The 24,442-nt window shown below is 46.6% G+C and overlaps 1 protein-coding gene across 1 annotated transcript in view; it reads right to left on the bottom strand.

Annotated features, from left to right (window-relative positions):
- Positions 1-184: 184 nt before the first annotated feature.
- The window catches only part of FARP2 (FERM, ARH/RhoGEF and pleckstrin domain protein 2), a 70,572-nt gene continuing 46,314 nt past the window's right edge, over positions 185-24,442 (bottom strand). The window contains 14 exon segments of the mRNA XM_008629522.2: positions 185-1,837; positions 2,964-3,115; positions 3,895-4,002; positions 6,603-6,766; positions 7,556-7,674; positions 9,772-9,854; positions 10,522-10,611; positions 11,014-11,082; positions 11,874-12,004; positions 12,818-13,055; positions 14,872-14,953; positions 15,806-15,939; positions 17,138-17,227; positions 22,349-22,527. Of these exon segments, the coding sequence (XP_008627744.1) occupies positions 1,750-1,837; positions 2,964-3,115; positions 3,895-4,002; positions 6,603-6,766; positions 7,556-7,674; positions 9,772-9,854; positions 10,522-10,611; positions 11,014-11,082; positions 11,874-12,004; positions 12,818-13,055; positions 14,872-14,953; positions 15,806-15,939; positions 17,138-17,227; positions 22,349-22,527 (1,727 nt within the window). The 3' untranslated portion in view covers positions 185-1,749.

Raw genomic sequence — 24,442 nt, forward strand, 5'->3', positions numbered from 1 at the left:
GACCCTTGCTCACTGTGGGGCAAGTGCCACTCAAGCTCCACAAAGGCAGCTCAGCCACCTCCTCCACACCATCCCCACTCTGTCTGGAGAGCACTTGGTACAGGGTGAGCTGAGATCCAGAGTTGTGGAAAACTACTGAGTAACTTGAACGTGGAATGGTGGGCCCAGGAATAAGAGGCTGAGAGAGTTTTATACCAAGATGCTATTTACTTTGAACAGTCATATTCAGCCACATGTCTAATCAATCCACATGGATACACCTACAACAGGTAATTAAAAAAATAATAAATGAAGACGCTAATAAATTAAGTACATTTAACTTAGATGGGACAATGGTCTTTGTGAGAGCGGCGGCAAAGGCTGGATCTGCAGTCACTCCTCTAGGATGCAAATGCCAAGCAAGAAAATCCCTCTGGACTCCCCATCCCTTCAGTCCTCATCCTGCTTGAGACCATAACTGAACATTCGTGCTGGCCTCTGTCCTTCCCATTGTCCCATGGGATCTCCACATTCCTCCATCCTCACAGCATGCAACACTTTCCTTTTTCTTTCACTGCTTCACTGCATTGTTCCTTCTGTTAGTACACAAACACTTTTCTATCTAATATAAATCAGAGTCTCCTCAGCCCATCAAAGCCACGTCCAACAGCATCTTGTGGCACTTAGCGTGTGTCAGTCCTTCTTGTGGAGGCACCCAAAGGTGACAGCTTTATAAAAGAGAACAAGCTGCAAACATTTCAGAGTTAATACAGAAATTTAATAGAGTCCACAGACACTACTGCTCCATCTGGAATCCAGTGACTTTTACACCTTCATGAGAAACAGAAGATGGATCCCACCCCGCACTGAAATAGAAGATTAGGGATTTTCAGAAGTCTTTGCATGACAAAAGCACAAGCAACAGTGACTTTCAGAGGCTTGTTCTCCTACAGTGCTTAAATGCCTTGAAAACATCACCCACACCAGAGTGGAGAGTGTTTGCCATCCCATGCCTTACTTAACTCCTACTACAGGATAAAGAAACTGGAGCTGTGATATGAGAACAGTGATTGAGTTCAGAGGACAAACCATGCACCCCCCTGCACCGATCCACAATACACCAACACCTCAACAGCTCAGCAGAGACTCAGTCCTCCTGCTTCCCTGGAAAACTGCTGCTGTGGCAGCTCCTGAGGAGCAGAGCTGTTCTGGGAGAGCTGCAGTGTCTGTTCAGAATGAGCTGTGGGTAAGCCAATGCACCGTGTGCTCCTGTTAGTCTGAGACAGCTGTGCCAGCAGGCCGATGGTGACAGCAGCAGGACGGGTTGTGCCGCCAGCCCCGCGGAGCACCTGGGGCCTGGGAGCCCTGGCTACCCGCTGCTGCCAGCCAATTACACCACTGGAAGCTGCTGCTTTTCTCCCATGTGTGCTGATCATCCAGTCAAAATGTAAAAACAAGGTGGTACCTGCCTTCAGGGCAGGTGAAGGTGTTACTGTACAGGTACAACGGAACAAGAACCCTTCCGCGATGTGTGCGCACTGCAGCACTGCTGTTGTTGGGTTCTCTCTAAGTAGGTTCAACTGGAACGGACTTGACCCTCTTCCACACCATCGGGAATGGATGCGATCCCTGTCTGCAGCCCCCTCACTCCCACTTTCCATCCCAGGGGAAATGAGCCTCCTGGGTCTTTGCTTTATCAACTCCAGACACTCCTGTTCCCACCTGCTTCTTTTGTTGGTGTTGCCAGCAGAGATCCAGCTCTGCCCCACTTCAGTCTGTGTGAGCGTCCTTCTCCTTGGGAAGCAGCAGGCTCGACCTGGCCGGAGAGCTGGTGGCTCTTTTGATCACCTCCATCCACCTACCAAGAACAGACATGAGAAAAGCTTGTCCCTCACTCACAGATAACCTTGTCCTTTGGTTATGAGCTGTACCCCTTTCCCAAACCTCCCAAAACAGCCATTTTCTTTCTTTTACAGGTCTTCTGGGAAATTAACTCTTCAAAGGAACAGCTTGAGATGTGGTAAATACCCTGCAGAATACAGTTGTCTGTCCAAGTAACAGGTCCACAGTGCTCTGAGCTCCAGAGAACTCTCATGAGAGCTCACTGTGTTCTCTCCTCAGTGTTATCAAGGATGGCAAGGTGACAATAATTATTACTTTTCTTAACAATAAATTAGGAAATAGGTAACAGCCTTGCTCAGATGGAAGAAAGCAAAGCAGCAGTGAAAAAAGCAAGACAAATCCACTGTGAATTAGACATTTTCCCCTTGAAATCACTACATGAGCCCAGTGCATTAAAGAGCACAACTTATGGCCCGGGTAGCTGATACCTAAGCTGTTCACAAGTGTGTGACACTCTCCCAAGGAAGGGGGACATGTGACACCTCAGTAAAACCACATTCCAAAACAACCAATATGGCCCTGCATGACGGACCCAGTGCAAGGGTTCTCTACGTAGCAGCAAAGTGTTGTATGTGGTGCATTTCACACTCTGTGGAACTCCCTAAGAGCAATTAATTGTAATTATAGAGGATAATAAAATGTAATTACAGAGAAACCAGCCAAGTGAAAGGGAGCCCTGCACTTACTGCTCTCAGCCTTGTGTTGTAACTTCTGCTCCCAGAGATGGAAGATAAAAACCAAAAAACTCTTTACAGAACCTGGAAATCTGACTCCCAAAGAGCTGGTGGAGCTGAGCACCCCACAGCCCTTCCTCCCACATCCCTCCCTGGCTCCAAGGAAGCCCCAGACTCCTGGCACAAAGCCCAGCTCACAGCTCTAGGTGTATCCCCAGCTCTCCCCACACAGAGGAGGGTTCTGTCAGAGGAGGGATCTCCAAATATCATCAGTGGGGAGAGGAAGGGAATGTTACTCCTGAGAATGTGCTGGAAGATCACTCAGACTAGGAGGAAAGAGAGGATGGGATGACCAACCACTGAGTTAAGAGCAGGTTATACACCAAGACAGAGAAAACAGAAAATTACCTCTCAAAGGTGTATTTGCTCTCAGCCCTGAAGAAATACACGTGGGACTTGAACTGCAGCTTGAAGACATAATCCTTCTGAATCCCATCTGCTTCCACAGGGCAGCTGACCGTGTAGCCGAGCAGCGGGAGGCTGGCCAGGGGATAATCATCCTGCAAGAGCCCAAGAGCCCAGCCCTCAGTGCAAGGCACCCCTGCCATGCAGCCCCTGTGCCACAGGTAAGGGCTGTGCACTCTTGTTCAGGAGACAACAGGAGGACTCTTCTGCAAGGCCACCAACAGCTTACAATGAAACCTTCCCCCAACTCCTTTCATTTTTTTTATAGTTATTTGCTTCTGCTCCTCTGCCCGACGCTGCCTCCTGGGCTCCCTCCTCCCTCTCTGCACCCTTTCTATGGAACTCCAAGCACAGATCTGACAAAAAAGGTAAAGTAACCCTCACAAAAGAAATGTGCCCTCAAGGCAAGAAGCCAGAATAACCCAGTTATAATAAACCAGTTAATAAACACAGTTTATTTGGTTAATAAGATGAAAAGATTGTGCTGCACCATGGTTCATTATCAAGCAGGTGCTGAATGTACCATGGGCAGAAAAATCCCTGGAGCCCGTCAGGCTGAGGTGAAGCCCAGCAGGGAGAGAAGCTGGCAATGGAGGCCCAGAGGCTGCTGCATCCCTCACATCCTTTAGTCACTGCACGAGGAGATGCTTCCCCCTCCCCCACAGAAGGTCAGTACCATCAGAACTGGGAATCCTGATGAAGTTCCACAAGCAGTGCCCACAGCCTTTCAGAGAGCAGCTTCATTATGAACTACCTCCTCTTCCACTTGTTACTCTCCTTCAAACAGCAGCGATTTGCCCCTGGAGCTGAAAGTCAAGGATCCCCAGGTCCCCCCAACACCCCGACCATCATCCCCTCACCTACACCTGCCCACCTGGTGTGTCTTGTAGAAGAACAAGCAGAAGTTGGTGAAGACCACCCACAGTTTCTGCCAGCCATTGCTGTTCTTGAACTTCCTCAGCAAATACCCAGAGAGCTGGTTCTGGCACAGAAGGAAAAGAGGATTCCCATGAAATCCCAGGTTGCCCTCCTGCTGCAGGTGAACAGCTCAACGTTGCTCCTGCGCTTGTTCCCTGGTGTCAAAGGCCTCCCAGGTATGGAGACAGTCCCCAGGGTCCATCCCTTTCAGCCACCCTTTCTCACATGCAGAAAACCCACATGGAACACACTGTGTGAGAAGGGAAATAAAGCAGGAGAGGAAACAGAGGACTGCAGAGCTGGGAGATAACATGTGGCAGCTACACAAAGCCAAGCCAGCGTGGAAGGGGGGCTGCAGGGAGGGGAGCACCACTGCCTTGGAGTCAGCCAGTGGGATAAGGAATCCTATGGCATGGAATGACAGTGCATGGATTTTGTAATTTGATAAAAAGACAGGATACACGGCAGATTTACAGAGAGTACCATTTTTTGAGGCATAAACAGGAGGAAATCCTGCCTTAACAAGGCAATGGTACAAGTCTGCCTCTGAGGACGAGCATCCTCACGTGAGCAGTTAGGAAGCAGGACATTTTCCTGGGCATCCCATGGCTCCTCCCCACCAGCACAAAATGTGAGAGGCATCTTTACCTGGATCATGCACAAGTAATCAGACAGGGATAGGCTCTGGTTCCGGTACCAACAAACATGGGTGATTGTGTTGGGCCGTTGGGCCTGGCCCAGCAAATAGCGAGGAGGAAGCTCTGGAGAAACAGCAAGAGAGCAGAAAACTGAGCACAGAAAAGGGGAGAGAAAGAGAAAAAGAGAATGTTAAGGTGAGAGGAGTGATGCAAGAAAGGTGGCTGTCAAAGGAAAATGGATTGTGAAAAAAATGACGGCATTAGAACACGGAACAGATCAGAGTGAGAGGGAGTGCAAGAACTCACACGCTCAATCCCAGAACCTCTAGCAGGGTGGGCTTGTTATCCATGCACAGAAGTGTGAAATGGTGTCTTTCCCAAGGTGTCAGCAGGGAAAGGCCTGTCCCTTCCAACAGAAACCACAACAGAAGCCAGCTCGAGTGTCCAGTGTCTGCACCTCAAGCCCAGGTCACATCTATAGCACTTCCCTTACCAAGCTAATCCACACGGTCTCTACATCAGAAAAATGCAGCAGCTCCAGTGCCCAAATTTTTAACTCCAGTTAAACAAGTGCCTCAAGAGCAGAGCAGGACAGGCAGGCACAGACACATGCTGCAGCCCCCTGCCCCATTGCTTTTGTCAGGTTAGTGACCTTCTTTATCTCTCCATGTCATTTAGGGTCCTTCCCACTTCTGGAAGTCTTCCAAGCATGCCAGCCTCCAGGAAGGTGTTCTACCCTGCCAAACTGCTGCCTAAAGTAAAACCATAGAGTTGGTGCAAGCAGTGTAAGGAGTGCTGAGCTGATCTGTCTCGAAATCTGCAGGATTCAGTGGCCAAATGTGCCACCAGTGCTGCCCTGCACTGTGAGTAACAGCAAGACCGCAGGTACCAGTGGCTCATAGAATCCCAAGAAGGTTTGGGTTGGAAGGGACCTTAAAGCTCATCTGGTTCCACCCCCTGCCATGGGCAGGGACACCTTCCACCACCCCAGGTTGCTCAGACCCCCACCCAACCTGGCCTTGAACACCTCAGTGGGCACATAATAAACACCTCTGCTCAGCATCAAATGATGCTGCCATGAAAAGACACTTGACTGCTCAGTCCTGCCAACGAGGGAAGGGCAGAGAATTCCAACTGAATTCCCTCTTCTTAATTCTGTGTGCAGTACAGCACCTAACCAGAGCTCAGTACAGCATGGTCAATCTCTAAAGGAAAATATCATGGATAGGGAACTTACAATCATAGAACCATTAAGGTTGGAAAAGACCTCCAAGATCATCAAGTCCAACCTTTGACCAAATCCCACTGAACAATATAGTGAAGTGCCACATCCACACATTCTTTGAACATTTCCAGGGATAGTGGCCCCACCACTGCCCTGGGCAGCCTGTTCCAATGCTTAACCACTCTTTCTGTGGAGAAATTCTTCCTGATTCCCAACCTGAACCTCAACTGGTGCAGCTTGAGGTCATTCCCTCTTGTCCTACCCCTTGTTCCCTGGGAGCAGAGCCTGACCCCCACCTGACTGTCCCCTCCTGTCAGGGAGTTGTGCAGAGCCACAAAGTCCCCCCTGAGCCTCCTTTTCTCCAGGCTGAGCTCCCCGAGCTGCTCCTGGTGCTCCAAACCCTCCCCCAGCTCCGCTGTCATTCTCTGGATACACTCCAGCCCCTCAACGTCCTTCTTATCATGAGGGGCCCAGAACTGACCCCAGGATCAGCAGTGCCCAGCACAGGGGGATGCTCAGTCCTCCAGCAAGCAGGATGAAACCCAAAGGAGCAATTCAATCCCAGGATATCCTGGGTTGCCTTTAAACTTTCCCTGCTTTGATCCTGCTGCCGAAGCAAAGCCATGCTGCACGGAGAGCAGAGTGTGAGTAGGGACACGCAGCCGAGCACAGAGGGGACAGGCATGCAGTGGTGTTGGGTGGCCCACGCTGTCCCTGGACACAGAACCGCTGCCGAGGCGCAGTGGCAGATGGAGGCCAAGGCAGGGGGACAGAGCGAGGCGAGCGCTGCGCCCTCGGTACCTCGACGGCCACACTGTGGTCGGTCATGGAGACGCTGGTGTTGCGGTACCAGCACACGTGCATGGTTGTGTTGGCACGGTGATGGCTCTGCCTGTCCAAGGAGCTACGAGAGGAGTGAATGTCATCTTCGGACTCCTGTTCTACAGAGACCTCATCAGAGGATCCTGGGGGAGGAGAATTGGGTAGTGGTTTAAGAAAACCGTGCAATACAAAAAAGCAAGAGGAGCTGGGGTTCCTGAGAAAGGCTGTTTTCTCTTGCCACAGTCCAGTTTTAAGTACGTCAAGCTGAACTGGTGACACAGCTCCTATGACCTCAGTCTGGGTTTCATTATTCAGTTCTGCCTGGGGCAGCTGACTCACAGGATCAAAGGATAGTTTGGGTTGGAAGAGACCTTAAAGCTCATCGGGTTCCAACCCCCTGCCATGGAAGGGACACCTTCCACTGGAATAAAATCACAGAATGGTTTGAGTCAGTGCTGTGTCAAACGAACAAAAATGACCACACTTCATCTTGAGTCAAGGAACAGGACAGAGGGCTCCAAGATGAAATCCTCCATGTTTCAGCACAGCCATAACACCACCAGACAGGCACAGGAATACTGGGCTGTAAAAGCTGACCTTCAGAGACACCACATTTTGGACAAAAAAATTCACCACGTGGTTAAATTCAGAAAAATCTCTGTAAAAGGTGACTTAAGGACACTCTTAAGGACTTAAGTTGCTATAAAATTAACAACTCTGTAATGGGAGCATCTCTGCTGCATTTAAAGCTACCTTGAACATCAGTCTAGGAAGACAAGCATGTCTCTTTTGATTAAAACCAAAGCCCAATTGACTCTCCATTATCATATGAATTATAAAAATACTTCCTTTATGTCATCAAACTCACAAAAGGAAAAGCAGAAAGGACAGGACTGCTGCTGCTTTCCAAGGAGGCAGGGAACAGCACTTACTGTTGGAGCGGTTGCACACCGAGTTTTCCAGAAGCATCTCGGATTTCTCAGTAGATTTCTTGGCCATTTCAATTGCCACATTGAGATCTTCCATCCACTTGCTCATCTCCAGGCGGGTACTGCAAGGGAAGAAGTGGGAATGAGGATCCACCAGCCCAGAGCTGAGCCCGTGTGCTGAAGGCACAGGTCACTGCCCAAAACAAGGCACAGCGTCCTTCCATTAGATAAATAAAAACAAAATTAGAATTCCTCCAAAGCAGGAGCTTTCCAGAAAGCAAACTGAAGTCATACAGCCTCCACCTCTATATTCAATCCTTGAAACAAGACTAAACCAACAATTAAACACTTGGACTTTACAGCAAATAAAATGAACTGACAGCTGGCGGGGGTCAGGAGAGGAACTTTGGAGATGAGGGATATGAGCCATGATTTTTGGAAGGATAAATGGCAGCCTGAAGCACAGCCCATCTTTTAAAGGGCATCTGGGACATACCTGACATCTCAAGCCAGTAAAACCCAGAGCGCAGGAAGAGGAGACTTCCTTCACCCCTCCCAGGATCCACTACAGAGTGAGACCTTCACAGCCCTTCCAGGTGTATCAGTGTCCACAGGAATGCAGCAGTGGAAGGTCTGGCTTTAGACACAGCCACAACATTTCCTTGTTTTGGTAACCATCTCTTTTTTCTGAAAGTTTTTAATTTAGACTGAAAATTCCACACATGGTCTAAGCCCAGCAGCAATTTTTTTTTTTTTTTGACAGGCAACCTTTGAGCTATTTTTAAGTCATGACAAGGTAAAACTTGTATTTATTTTTCCAAATTTAAAAATCTTTCAAGCACCTTATGACTCACAGCTGCTGAGAAATAGCTGATCTTAAAAAAACCTGTGTTTTCAGGTCTTAGGTTGGAATTAAAAAAATACATCTGCATACCAAACATATTGGCTCATGTGCCATTACACACCTGATTGATAAATATACTGTAGTGGTTATTTTTCAAGAACAGGTCATCAAGCAGTAAAAAACCCTGTGATTTAAGGCTGAGATTTAGTGCTCCCACCCTGTATCGTTCGCATTCCTGATTCCAGCTGCCTTTTTATAGCAGACTTGGAGAAAGACACAAACTCCTACAGCTGTTTCTGAGACCAGGTGTAGGAGACATCCTAAGTACAAAAAGGCACCAAACTCACTGCACAGGGATAATTTAGGCTGAAAAGAGATTGTTTTTATTACCAAGTCAGCCTTTAATTTCTCCTCTCCCCAGCTTCCTCCATGAGATCCTGCAGGAACTCTCCCCTCCTCATAGCAATTCACATGTTCTGAATTTTCATTCTTTTGAGTCTCTAAAATATTTTTATGTTTAGATTTTGTCTCCTGAAGTGGTTTGAAGGATGACACTGGAAACTCCCAAATAAACAAACACACTGGCAACCTTATTGCTGCTGTTTGTGCTTTGGGTCAGATAGAAACAGAGAATCCCAGCATGGTTTGGGTGGGAAGGGACCTTAAAGCCCATCTCATCCCACTCCCTGCTATGGGCAGGGACACCTCCCACTACACCAGCATGCTCCAAGCCCCGTCCAACCTGGCCTCAGACACTCCCAGGGATGGGGCAGCCACAGGCACCCTGTGCCAGGGCCTCACCACCCTCATAGGGAAGAATTCCTTCCCAATATCCCATCTAACCCTGTGGCACTGGGAAGCCATTCCCCCTTGTTCTGTCTCTCCAGGCCCCTGTCCAAAGTCCTTCTCCAGTTTCCTGTTGGCTCCTTCAGTTCCTGCAAGGCCACAATGAGGTCACCCCAGAGCTTCTCCTCTCCAGGCTGAACAATCCCAGCTCTCGCAGCCTTTCCTCCCAGCAGAGCTGCTCCATCCCTCTGCTCATCCTGGAGCCTCCTCTGGGCTCTCTCCAGCAGCTCCACGTCCTCCCTGTGCTGGGCCCCAGGGCTGGGGCAGCTCTGCAGGTGGGGTCTCACCTGAGGGGGTAGAGGGGCAGAATCCCAACCCCGTTCCTGCTGCCCACGCTGGGGGATCAGCCCAGGATAAAGTACTCCTTCCCAAAATCCAGCACTGAAAAAGGAGTTGTGAGGAGTCCTGGGCTTGTTTTGAAGTCCAGAGGATGCATGAAACACCCCTCTGGCTCTGCACCACTTGAGCAGTAACTTTCTGGAGAAGGAATCCATCAAAGCCACAGGCATCTGAGGAAAACTAGGATTACCTGGCTGCCACCACGATGGTTTTCTGTGCAGAATAGATAGTGAAGCAGTGTGGCACAGACCATTCATTCTCACTCTCCTCCACCTGCAGGAAAAGAAAAGATTTTTCTCATCAGTGCTCAGTCACCAGTAAACACTAAAACTGTCCTGTGCTGGCTGGGACTGGAGACAAACAGGATTCCAACCCGGCTGCAGAAGTGCAGAAGAGCAACTCTTTGAAGAATACCACCTACTTCCAAGTCTATTTTGGCTCTCTACGAAAATCTATGGTGTGTTTCTACTGCAGGAGCACAACACCACTTCCAACAGGACAAGGAAAGGAAGGGGTTGGAGCAGATCTGGCTCATTACTCACCGGAGGGTCGAGCACTATCAGCTGCAAATCAAAGACAGAAAGAACAATCCTGTTAGAAAAGGTGTGGGGAGGCAGGAGGATTGGTTATAAGCCAAGGTGTGTGCAGGGGGACAAGACACCAGGATAAATAAATGCCTATTTCCAGATCAGCCTCTCACAGCAGTGTGAAAATGAATGGACAAGAGGGTGTGCTCCAGCTGTTTTGCTAATGTGGAAGGAACAGACTCATCGCCTACAGATAAAGAAAGCTCTGCTTGACACACATCAAGGTCCAATTGCTGCCGAGATCGGCCTTGGAGCAGTTTGTGGCTTTGGTCCTTGTGCCCTGAAGGAATTCCTCAACCTGCCTTAGGCAAAGCCATGTCCTTAACCCTATGATGCAACATGGAACCACTTACCAACATGCCATGCAGAGAGAGATGTCCGTGGATTTTGAACTGATTTGTCCCTGTGACCCCTTTGCTTGTGTACAGTAACATATCTGAGAACTGGAAAGGCAGGAAGAGAACAATCAATGTTCTGAAAGCAGCAGGCAGGGCCAAGGATTTTTTGACATCTCCTTACAAATCTGTTGTTTAAAGGCCACTGTAATGCATGAAAAATGCCATTTCTCTGTTCGTCTCAGTCAGTTTGGCCAACTACCCTTAAAATCTCTCTTTTGTTTACCCATAAGAGAGGAAATTAAATTTTTTAATTCTATTAAAACTCTGTGCCATTAAGGAACCAAGTTGACCAGAAAGTAGTGTCACAGTCATGCCCTCTTAAAACATTGCTTGGAGTGAGTTTTCAGTCTCAGGTGCTGATTTTCAACACAAGCACATGAAAACACACTTCCCCAACAACTTTATCTTGAAGACTTCGGGTTTATAAAAGTCAGAAGCAACACCCACCAGAAAGAACATCCGCTGCTGTAAGCCCTTCTTAGTGAGCTTGTACAAGCAACCTTCCCGGATAAACTCCTGCAGTGGAAAACAAAAACTCAGACAATGTTTGATCTTTCCTGACTCAAGGGAATTTTATTTTCATCCCAGAGTACACAGATGTTGATTGGTGCCCAGCAATGATCACTAACAGATTTCTTAGAGGCCCGATGACACTTTTCCTTCCTTTTTTATGATGTGAATCAGCTCCTTGCTGCAGCCAGCATTTAAATCAGTGAAGGAAGAGAAGGGAAAAGAGCAGAATTCCTGTTGGACACCAGCAGTTCACCTCTCACACTTACATCCCACTGCAGTGACTGCCATAGCATCCCCAAAGCACATGCGATGCTCCTGTATTTATGCCCAGAACATCTATCAAAAACAAAGACACAAAAATCCAGGCAGGAACTGCACAAACTCCTGTAATATAGAGGCCCCCACACCAGCTTAGCCCAGTGCAGTGGCTCTTGCCGTCCCTCCATTCTCTGAGGCTGCACCAGGCAGACACAAGCAGAGCTGGGAGTGGATTTCCAGTACGGCACACCAGTTCCCACTCACACACACAGCACCATACCCCAGTATGCCCAGTATCTGTACTGGAAACATGAAACTGCAGCCACAGTTTAAGCAGATGCATTTCTGATCTATCCCTCTGAATATCACCAAGGTGATGATCCCATCATCCATGGCATTCTCTAAGAGACAGTTACATGAAGCCTTTAGAGTTGTCCTGGTGACATGGGGGGCAGCAATGGCAAATCCATGCTTCAAAGGCACTTCCTTGGAAATAAAACCAATAAAAGCTCTCAAAACTAAGCAGAGGCACTTACCCTGCCAGGTGCTGTGAGATTGTCTATCCCAATCAGGTCGTGCTGCAGCTCTGTAAGCTTCTGGAAGTTTTCCAGGCGGATGAGGCTGTGCTGCAGCTGTGAGGTCATTTCTGTGACTTCCTTCAACGCGTCTGTGTGGAGAACAGCACCAATGGGACCAGAGCAGAGCAACCCAGGCCACCCATTTCACCCCTGGAAAATTGAATCTGAACTTTAGATCCGAAATTTATAGCCAGTTTTCAAACAGAATAGTTCAGTCAGAAGGGACCTACAATGATCACCCAGTCCAGCTGCCAACTTTAAGTGTATTTTAGAGGAGGGTAAATAGAGACAGCAAGTGACTTCACAGCATTTCCTGTGCTTCTGGAGATCATTGTGTATCTCAGATCTTGCTTAAAAAAAAAGTATTTACCATGTAGCTGAAAGTAATGAAAAAAATCAAATCCAACTATTTCTGCCAAAGATTACTTTGTCATGAATGGAATTTACTACACATGCTTTTGATGCTACAAAAGAAGCACTTTTCGGTCATATTTTTACATCTAAATGACAACAAGTTCATTAAAAAAACCACTATTTTTGTCCCCTGCTAAAACAGGAGACAAGAAAAGGACTAGTTTTCCAGCTTTGGCTGAAACATTGGGATCCATCATGAGAAAACCAATTTCTGGAATGCCAGGAAAAAGAAGCACTTACATGAAATTTGTGGACATAAGTGAACATAAGTGCTCAAGGCGAGGTTGGACGGGGCTCTGAGCACCCTGCTCTAGTAAAAGGGTATCCCTGTCCATGGTGGAAGGGGAATGAGATGAGTTTTAAGGTCCCCTTTCAACCCAAACATTCTGAGATTCTATGAGCCTATAATTCTTGTCTTCCCAGGGCAGGATTTTGGAAGTCTGTGGGAAGGGGTGCTGCCAGCAGGACATGGCTGGGTGCTCACTCACTCCGGCAGTCGGTGAAGTCCCGGTGCTCTGCTGTGTAGTGCTTGCACAGCCTCCCCAGGATCAGCTTGTAGTGCATCAGTCTCTGGATGGGTTTGAGCAGGAAGGTGTTGAGGGGCAGGTAGCAAACCTTCTGCAGTTCAAACTCCTTATAAACCATCTCCAGCTTCTTGAGGCGTTTGGTTGCTTTCTCCAGTTCCGTCAGGACCTCGTCGTGCTTCTGCAGGTAACTGGTGAACTCCTATGGAATTGGACAAAAAGTTACTTGGATCAAAGGAAAACAAGTCTCTCATAACTAAAGAAGGCAGGCAGCTCCCAGTCAAGGTTAAAACAGGGGTCTGTATGGCATTGTGCCTGCTGGGAACACCAAATGCTGGTAGTGGAAACGGCAGTCCCACACTCCTGCGCTCCCATTCAAGTCACTGGTTTTAATTACATTACTCCACTACTACAGCACTAATGTAACTGTCCCACAAAGGCACTGTGCTCCACATAAAGTTGACTTCATTTCAGAAGAAACTATTCTGCTTTTGAAAAATATGTATGTTTTTAAATTAAATAACCTTATGAATCAAGGTCTCAATAGGGGAGCTAAATCAATAATTTTTGTTTTCTGCTGAATAATCAACAAACACCTTTCCTCAAGGTAAATGTAGGTGGCTAAATAAGCAACAGTGATTCAAAGCCTTCCTGCAATTATTTTACTCTGTTGTATTTTTAAATTGTTTCTCAACAATAATTGTCTGCAAGTTACCTCAAGATTGACTAAAACAGAATGGGTTTAGATGGGATATTGGAAAGAAATTCTTCCCTGTGAGGGTGGTGTGAGATAACTGGAATCTTATAGTGCATGGCTTAAACATTATTATGAAGCTTCTGCCTGTTATGGCAAAACTGTATAAAGCAGCTAAAAGCTCAGAAGCCCAGCCCCCCCCCAAAGATGCCTGACTGGAACTTTGGACTGTGAGTTAAGATGCCTTGATAAGATAAAGGGAACACTGTTGTTCATCATCTCAGGTCTAGGGAGAAATAAACAAGGCTGAGGGAAAGGAAGGCATCCACAAGAGAGCCAAACCCAGCAGAAAATCATCCCTGGCTGGGTTTGGGGTGGGGGAGGCCACAGCCCAAGAGGCCAGGTTTGCACAGACCCCCGCAACGAAGGCGAGAGGAGGAGAGTTCTGGGTGCATGGCAAACCCACTGGTCAGAGGCAGTGAACACAAACTGGAGCAGTTGTTAAACCACATCCCCCCAAGGAAGGCCACATCCATGGGACAGTCACATGGGAGGCAGCTGAGGGGGTGTCATAACTCATCAAAGACCCCCCAAAGTGCTCCCAAAACTTATTCCTGTGGCCTTGCAGCACAGGGACTGCACGTGATGCAAAGTGATTCAGTCTGCTGCAAGAGACAGTGTCAAACTGTCCCCTCTCCCAGGGAGGTACCATCTGGCCTGAGCATACATGAATCCATTGGATTCTATGCTTTTTGGGGTCTATGTTTTCCCACCACCAAGAAGACCAGCTGGAGAGGATCATCAGGATGCTGGTGGGATCCATGGAGTGGTGATATTTTCTTTAATCTGTCTCTGTCACTCTCCTTCTGTCCCCCCACCTCTTTTCTAGTTCTTTCTCTTCTCTCTCTCATATTTACTATTAAATAAAGCCCATACTACTGACTTTGGCATATGGTCTCGTTTGCACCTCAATTCAGGCAGAGGCATTTCTAACAATTTTAAGAACCAGACCATAACAGGTGGGGAGGCCCTGGCACAGGGTGCCCAGAGAAGCTGTGGCTGCTCCTGGATCCCTGGAAGTGTCCAAGGCCAGGTTGAATGGGGCTTGGAGCAGCCTGGGACAGTGGAAGGTGTCCCTGCCCATGGCAGGGAGTGGGATGAGATGGGCTTTAAGGTCCCTTCCAACCCAAACCATCCTGGGATTCTGTGATTAATGGAAATACTAACCCTGAGCTCTGATCCTTGACAAAACAAAACAAAACAAAACAAAACAAAACAACGAGTTCTACCTTCCAGAATTCCAGGTCTTTAATCCTGTATCTACCTTCAGAGTGCGCATGTTCCTGAGCATGACATCTCCGATGCGCTGGTAATCCCCTTTCACATGGGCATTGGTTCTGCCTTCCCTGGAACACACACAAGGAGGAAAGAAGAAGGCAACATACATATGGGGGATCAAGACATTTCTGTTTTCCCCCTCCATCTTCCCCTGTAATTCAAGACATAATCTTTAGCCACTTGGCATTCCTATTTCACTGTTCAGATTGAAAACTTGGTATATTAAATATGGATGCTGCACAAAACAGCAAACACAAAGCCATGCTTAGAAAACTGAGAAAGGACTAGAAAGGAATTTGTGTGAAATTCTATTCAAGAGTTTTATGTTTCAGACCTCCAATAAATGTCATAACACGACCCTACCCGATACTTTGTTTACATTGACCACCTCCTTTTGAAAGGTAGTTATACTGTAATATATAACATGTCAGGTCAGGAGAAAATAATACAAAGGTTAAAAGACTAAAAACATGATCTGTGAAATAAACTGCATTGCAAGAACCAAACTCCCACCTTAATCACAAAGATGTTTCCTAGATTTTCACCTAGAGATTCATTAACTGGAAGGTGTGGAAAAAACACACACACTGTCTTTTTGATCTTGTGTTCCTTCTTTTTTCTAAGGCTTGAGAGACACTATCAGGTTGTAGGAACAATTGGACTTGACAATCTTAAGGGTGTTTTCCAACCTAAATGATTCTGTGATTACAAAACCCTCGGCCTGGTGCACAAGTCATACAACTACAGGATATTATATACATGGCAAAGCTTGAAAAATGGGCTTTGTGCAAGGTAGTTGGCACTTTTTTAATAACTTTTATTTCGTAAAAGATTTCTCCTTGCTTCTCTTGACGTGGAAATACCAGTTGTAGTCTGGTTTTGACATGAGGATATAGAAAAAGGTCCCTCCCCTCGCTTACCAAAGTGAGAGCCTTTGTTCAATCTCCTTCAGAAAGCCTCGATGGAACTCATAGATGGGGTCAATGTTGGAGAAGAGCAGTGTCATCAGGCCCTCTGGCATGGCATTCTCCTTGATCACAGCACTGCGGAACCACTGGAAAAAACCAGAAATTCCCATCAATCTCCCTGCTTCAGAAATTCATTGTTAGTATGAAAATTCCTGCTCCTGCAGTGATGGGGTAGGAGAAGGTATGCACAGGGAAACAGCAGGAAGGAAGAAGAAATATTTAGGGAAGACGTAATTTGTGAAAAATGAAAAGATGGGGTTTTTTTTTCCTTGCCAAATATTAGGAAGATGAGGCACATGGCTGGCTCTGGGCACAAGCTTGTTTCTGAATGCAATGATGGGATGGTTGGGGACAGCTGAGTGACAGTCAGTTACCCACCCGGGGGCCGCCCCAGCTCCTGCCACTTCCACGCACATACAACTGCTGTCATACACCTGGAGCCCTGTTACTCAGCTGAAGACATCTCGTTGCAGGTCACATTCCACACTTTATCTCTTCCAGGTCCCCGCTTTCTGGCAGGGATGGGGATATTACAAAAATCCTCTGAGGTACCAGGTATTCCCCCTTCTTTTAGGAGAAGTGCTGGGAAGCCTGTAGGAGGAATTGGAGTGAGATGGTGCTCAATGAGCTTGCAGAGAACACCTCCACTGAGGCCACGCAGAGTTAAGGGACTTTTTTTGATTAAATTAAAACAACAGCTTACAGAAAGGCAACAGTCCCAGTGCTCATACACGGAGTTCATTAGCAAAAAAGCTCTTTTAGAAACACAGCTGGAAGTTCATGCTGCCCTCCAAACTGGGACTCACTTGTCTGTTCTGGGTGAAAGGAGGAGGAAACAGAAGCAACAAAACAAGAAAATACTCTTCAAATCCCCATGGGTTTGATGCCCTTTGCAACTGTCATCTGCTCTCAGATTCAAAGGCACAAGGCTGTTAAACTCTTCCCAAGGAAAACCATGGAGAAGATGGCTAGGTTATAAGCAGAGCTGGCAGCTATCACTGAAACTAAACTCAAAACATTTTGAGGCTGTCCCTGTTCATGTTTTTCAGAACAAAAGTTTGCCTAAGTCATCAGGATGGCACAGGATGTAGCTGCTGGAGCAAACGATGGAAGCCCAGAGAAGGCATCTGCTCTCCCACAGAAGAAGCTACGGAACAAGGAAGGGGACAGCAACTTGGCTCATGGATTACTCTACATCACAGGAAGAAATTCCAAGCTTTTCCAACCTAACAATCACCAATCTGTTTAACAAAAGGGAAAACAAATAAAATCAAGCCCACTTACCACTGTAATAACCTCCAGGTCCTTTAAATAGGTGCGTTCTGTGGCAAGGATCTCCTTGGCTATGAAGTACGCCTTGTCGGTGGGGTAGCGCTGAAAGGACACACAGCCACCGGTCAGTACTGAAATACAAACCTCTGTTTACTACTGGCCATCAGCTCAAACCTTACATCCACTTGCCCTTGCTGTGTGCAAATGGAGCAGATCATTACTAACAGGACATCTCTCTGTTCAGTACTGGTCATTTTCTCTGCTGTCGTTTCGTCTCTGAATCGCGCGTTCTTTTCCTCAGAGTTCGGATTGAAACGCAGCAGGCGCCAGGCTTTCCTTCTCATTGATGTTTATTATTTCCTTATCCATGGCACAGCTGCACAGAGCGTGCCTCCAAGTTAACAAGGTGGAAAATGGCTCCGAGTTCTACCTTGCAAGGCCATTTAAAGGTCCAAATCAACCAATCATGCAATGCTAAGTAATGTGTTTTTATTTATAACCCAGTAACTATCTATTCATGACCTGCAGTGCAGGTTTTTTGACCCAATACCAGAACAGCCACATTTGTGAAGAAGAAGGAGAAAAGATGAAGAACAAATCCACTTCCAAAATCCTCCATATTGTTACATATATATATTATTATGTCCCAGAAACCTAAATTCTCTAAACCCAGGGCTCCAACAAGTATCACATTCCCAAATACTGACGTTACTACAAAACATTCTTTGTATTGCAAGGGTATTAAAAAATCATGTCAATTATCATAGAACCACAGATGGTTTAGGTTAGAAGGGACCTTAAAGCTTATCTCATTCCAACCCCCTTCCCACTAAGGGCAGGGACACCTTCCACTAGCCCAGGGTGCTCCAAGACCTGTCCCACCTGGCCTTGGACACTTCCATTACATGAACTTCCATCTCAAATCAAGGAAACACTTTACAAAAATATGGAAACACGTATTCCAAGATGCCTAGATTTTAAACGCTTCTCCAACCAAACACAGCACAACAGATTTGCAAACAGTCCTTTTCCAAAACTATTTATTTCCACTTACAGCTTTTATTCAAGCTTTTACTCCTTTGAAGACCATATTAATGAGCTAAGAAAAACAGAAAACTAAACTGCAGCAGTTGGTGGCTGCATGATTGCTCTGGGCTGCTATTTGAAGAGAAGACAGAATGGATATGGAAGAACAAAGGAATGAAATGGTGGTAAGAGATGTTCTGCAGCTGCAACAACACAAAATCAGCCTGAAAACATAGATTACTAAAAATAATGAAATATTAAGGAACTAGTCACTCTTCAAGGTAAGGGACTGCTCTGTCTCCTTAGCTCACTATGCTGTGCTGTAGTTCCCTGCCAAATGCCACTGAGTTACATCAAAATTTGGTCTCCTCCATTTCTGCCCCTCCTGAGGGAAACAATGCTTTGAAAATTCTTTCTTCTGTTTCCTTGTATGTTCTGAGTTAATTAAAAATTCTCTTTATAGAGTCACTTTGAGATGCCTCCAGTGCTGTCAGCACAGCTACTGAGTGTTTCCCAAATCCTCCAGCTCAAGGTTGCCCACGGAGGAGATTCTCCTGGTTGCTCAGTAACCTCTCTGTTGAGTCCACAGAGAATCCCTGGAGGTGTGTATCCTCAAATAATTAATTCTGAAACACTGTCTAGTCTCTTCTCAGGTTATTTTATGCTAGTTATTGTAGTTCCACACATCAGCCCCCTCCCTGGAGGGACCAGAGGATATAGTTCTACTCACCCCATAGCCATCCTCTTAACTTCAGCATACCTGTCTCAGGTACACAGTGTCAGGCAAAGTCCTACCTAATCTTGGCTTTTTCCCTTGGGCTATTTACCTGACTGCAGTCTCATATGTTGTTGAACCCCTTCTCAAACAGCCTCTTCCCAAAGCAAACAGCCATCATTTTTCTGCCCTCCCTGGAGCCTGAGGTGACACAGTTTCACCATCTCACTTACCAGCCTCAGCAGTTCCTTACATGACAGGAGAATTTCTGCTATCAGGGATGTTTTCACACAGCTCTGGGTAGATCCCCTCCTGGATTATGTACAGGATCCTACTGCACTTCTTTGAAATCTTACAGAGCATGAAGGTGCATGAAAATGTGGGAGCATGACTTTTACACGGGCAGGTAGGATAGGGGGATATTTTTAAAAACTAAAATAGGGGGAACTTTTTAAAAACTAAAACCACACCATGGTCATAACTTGTCACTTCTCATAGCCTGCATGGATCACGTTTTTCACCACCTCTGAGCATTTCTGCAGGTTTTTGCTTCATTCTCCAGCTGACTGTGTGCTAACCCAGGGCACAAGAGATGCTTTTCTTTTCCCAGGTATCTTCTCTTCCTTTCTCCCTCCCCAACACATCAGCCCTTTCTGTTTATTCTCAGAAGTTCTTGCTCTTTCCAAATTGCTCCCTGGTGGAATTTAGTGCCCTTAACTTGCTTTTTTCCAGCCTTGCACCACTCCTAAGTGCATCCCTTGTGCTGAGTGCTGGCAGCAGCTGCTGGGCAGACCCTGCACCAGAGGAGTGGAAGGTTGGTTTTTTTTTGGCAGAGGCCCTGCCAAAAACCTTCTTTACTGCTCAGGCTCTGCAAGGGGAAAGAAAATCAGCTCATGCCTCAAAAAACCAAACACAAGAACTCTCTGAGGTGGAAGTCTCCTTCTAGAGTTCAAAGAAAATGTTTTTACAACCACAGCAGGCATCAAGGCAAATATTCCCACTTGGAAAAACTGGTGTTTCACCGTATCATGTACACACAATCCCACCTGGAAACCTTCAACACTCACCAGATGCAGCAACCCCCAGGTTGTGGGGAGTGAAGAGCTCCACTCTACATTATTTTTGTAATGGCCAAAATGTTTTAACTTTTCACTTCAAACACCAGGCTTCAGAAGTGTTAAAAATAACTCTGAATGGGGGACCTCCCCCAAAAAGCCTAGCTTCGATGCCCTTTCTTAAGTGGGTTGCCACAACCAACCTCCATTAGAAAAGGAACAGGGAGAAATCTACCAGTAAGATGAAAGAAAAGCACAGTGATTTAAAAAGAAAGAAAAAACCTCATCTTTCTCAAGGTTTCAGTACAGGACCAGCAGCACCATGGCAGCACAGAGCAGAAAGCACACATTGTGAGGGCTGGAGAGTTTGCAGAACATGCCCTGATTAACCAGGTAGAACTACAGCAGTATCACCTTCAAATCAGACCTCTAGTCAGAGAGATATTGCAAGATTACATTTTTCTTGTACAATAAAGCTGTAAAGCTCCTGTGAAATTGAACCAATTTAACACTGGTTTCCTCCTGGGTCTGTTTCACTTAAAACAATGTCTCTGAATAGACATCTAAGCCTTGGAATGCTCAGGAGCTGATCAAGCTTAAGATCAATACAATAAAAAGAAGTTCCCTTCTAAGGAGTCCCACTTTTATAAATTAGTTTCAGCCTGAAGGAGAGCACAAGCTGCCAAAACACCAGACCTTGCAGAATGCAGCAGAAAGGGTTGGGCTTCATGTTTAAGTCAGCTAACACAGACTCTGCTCATTATTTCCAAGCTATAAGGATAAATGAGAGGAGTTATTTTTAAAATAACTATGGAAACTAATAGATCAGCCAAAGCTATAAACTCCACCTCAAAAAGTCTAAGAGACAGGGAAGCTGCCAGCTGGGCGGGTTGTCTGCAGCTCAGCTCCCAGTTACTGGTTAGACCTTCCTCTCTCTCTCTGGCAGGCACTTACACCACGTCCACACCATGGGTGTTTCTCAACAGCATCACAGAAGTGCCTGGAGGTGCCCAAGAACATGGTAAAGACACCAAAGAGCAGGGGCCTGTGACCTTCTTGCCTGAGGATCCTGATCCTGACAGAGGTAAGACAACCAGAACACTGGATGGGGTAAGTAGAAGAGCAGAAGCAAAGACCACAGAAAGTGGTTTCTTCCTCTGTGTGGATGTATGGAAAACTGTAGATCCCAGTGTGGCCACTGACTCCATATGGAACTGAGTTTGGACAGTGGAGCCTTCCTTGCACTGTAATGGAAGGTCCTGGATCCTTCTCAAGCACCAGAGTCAACAAACCTCTCTGCAAGCAAGGCAAGGAAAGCAGAGAGTCTTCCAGAAAAACACTACTGTTAGGTAGACTTCTCTATCCTACTGGAAGAAATGCAGCAAATCCTGAGCCCTACATGGGGGTGAGGAAAACCCCACATCATGTGGGGGAGTCCCCGGTTAAAGCAACCAGTGCTCACTGGTAGGCAGGCAGAAAGCATTCCAGGCACAGAGCAATACCTAGACGTAAGCACATCTTGAAGACCCAAAGCTGTTCCTGGTTTGAGACTCACTGCACCTGCAGAAGTCAGGGGCATTTTTGTGCCCCTCTTTCCAGAAAGTGAGGCTCAAGCTTCTGCAAGGCCAGAGCACTGTGCACCTCTCTCTGGACAGAAGGGTCAGCCACGGAAAGGACAACTTCAACAACACAGCCAGCTCTGCTGACCAAGCCCATGATGAAATGGGTGTGAGAGAATTCACACTGAGCTCAGGTCCTCCACAGTTCTAGAGGAACACCTCAGGACCCCTCCAAAGGTGGTCAGAAAGCATGACCTGGAGGAACAATGTATGGTGAGATGGACCAATGAGACCGTCACGAGACTGCACGGGAAGGAAGGAACCCAGGAAACGCACAGCTTATACAATAACAAATAAGGATCTCTGAGGATCATTGTGTCCAGCCCCTCATTCCTTGCAGATCCACCTGAAAATAAACCATATGACCAGGGGCATCATCCAGATGTTCCTTGATCTTTGTTAGGCTTGGTGTTGTGATCACTTCCCTAGGGAACCTGTTCCAGGGATCAGCCTCGGGGTGAAGAACCTTTCCCTAATGTCCAACCTGAACTCGTTTCCATTCTGGGATACAAAAAGTGGATTTTGAACACAGTTCCCTGACACACTGCTCCTGCTAAAACAGGGGTAGGTGGTCCCAGTGGCCATGCCAAGAAGACACAAGAAATGCCAGGAGGGCACCGGGAACTCCTGCCACAACAGCGCAACACATCCCACCAGCCTTCAGCACTGCAGTTTTACCACAGCCACCACAGAATAAAACACAATCAGCATTCAGCACCCAGCAAGCAGAGCTCCTCACCTGGCACCTTCAGTGCCCAGCACAGCTCCCACATGGCACCATCATTCCCCAGCTACATCATGACCTTACCTTCCTTTTCATTTCGTCATCCTCTTCTATCCTGGCCCCGCCAGCATCGCTGAGGACAGGGCTCAGCAGAGGGGATGAGCCCTGAGTGACTGCATTCAAGTTCACCTGAAACGCTGGGGTCAAGCCTAGGGGACTCTTCAGCACAAGGGAGGAGAGCTGGGGATGGTCCATGGGGAGGCCTGGATGGGAAGACAACAAGGAAATGGAGTGGAAAAGGAGAGAAAATTATTTCAAAGATAGTGAAAATAAGGTGATTATCCACTGTTACAGCAAACCAGAATTGCAATCTCATATTATTTTAAAAAAGGTAAAAGAGCAAAAAGGCATACAAATCCAAAGACTTCAGCATGTATCTCAAAGTAAAGGGAGTGTTCCCTGCATCCCAGAGGTTGGATGGCAGTGCAGTAAAGACAGACACTGCCACAACCACAGCTGAGGGAAGGATAAACTGCTTATTGTCAAGGAAAAATTGCTGCTGAGTAGCAGCACAGTTCACAACACAGGGTTATACTGCAGGGACAAGAATACAGCTTTTAATTTTTGCTTTTCAATATAAGAGTTACTTTTCAACACAGGGAAAAGCTAGGACACATTATTCCATGACTTGCCACTCCAGGACACAAAGTATGTTAGAAATACCCTGGTTTCTGAATGTATCTCCAAAACTGGTCCAAAGGGAAAGGAAAGCCTATTGCTATACAAAGAGGGAGCATGGAAAAAATTTAATTCCTGGCTTTTCTAAATATGCAAGCAGAGTAATCTCAAGGAAAACCATTTTGCAGCACTGAGTATTAACTGGATGGACACAAGCCACAGCTAAACCTGTTAGAAGCAACAGGCACCATTTTGCTTTAGATTATTAAATGTCTTTGTTAAAAAATTATTATTATTATTATTATTTTGTGGACCCTTTAGAGATTTCTGACCCATCACAGTGAATTCAAGCCTCCTCTTTTCAGCATGTAGACCCCCCTCAGGGGTGAAAATGACCATTCAAGATCAACTTTTTTGGGCCAAAGGAAGGCAACAGACACATTATGCACACAGAATTCCTCCTAACCTCACATACTATTTTTCTGATCTTCCCTGTGATAAACAAATGAGTTTTCTCAGATCAGGCAATGAAACAGGTACCAGCACTTAAACATCTACAGCTCTAACACCCTCCCAAGCCTCCCCAGCAGGATTTGTTGTGCCACAAGTGCTAAACCACCCACCCGAAGACAAATGGGGAAATCAACATCCAACCCCAAACTGCCAAATCATCATTTCCCAGACTGAAAATCATCACAAAAGGCTTTAAAAAACCCAGTCCTCACAGATATACAGTAACTCCTCACACTGTCATGGGTGCTGCAGGAGGAGTTGGGAGCTTTCGATTCCCAGCTGCTCCGGCTTGGAAAGCACACCCAGGGCGAGGCAGCCCCAGCCTGTAATTCCACATGGACAAACGCAGGAAGCTAAACAGTGCTGCACTCGGTCACCTGGAAGAGATTCAGATCATCCAGGCTGCAGAGTTAACTATTCGTACACTAGTCCAGCACCAACGTTGAAGCAGATTTTGGCTTCTCCCTGAGCAATTGGTCCATTCACATTGCTTTTAATAAAAGCAACACTGAACAAAGTGTTTGTTTCACCTATCCAGGCACCGGATTCAAGTTTGCTTTTACATGCCAGGAACGCTGAAAAAACAGCTTCCAAACAAATGAGCTTGCAGGGGTGAGGAGCTTCTTTAAGTTCTTGGAATTTAACACAAAGTAGTGACAAATTCCAGAATCTGTAACTTGAATTACTTCCAGACAGCCTGAAAGCTCGGATACAGTGGGAGCACATGGGATATAAGTTGCTATAAACCACCCTGCTTTTTTAGTCAGGTTGTTCTACCTTTTATCTCCTCCAACAGAAGACAGCCAGTAAATTAATTTCAAACGTTGAATCCGAAAGCAAGAACCCCTCCCCAAAGCCAGAGGGACCGACAGAAATGAGAGGCATTCACAGAATCACTGAAGGGTTTGCGTGGGAAGGGACCTTAAAGACCACCCAGTCCCACCCCCTGCCACAGGCAGGGACACCTTCCACCAGCCCACGTTTCTT

Source organism: Corvus brachyrhynchos, unplaced genomic scaffold (assembly GCF_000691975.1).
Source record: "Corvus brachyrhynchos isolate BGI_N302 unplaced genomic scaffold, ASM69197v1 scaffold223, whole genome shotgun sequence".
NCBI lineage: Eukaryota > Metazoa > Chordata > Aves > Passeriformes > Corvidae > Corvus > Corvus brachyrhynchos.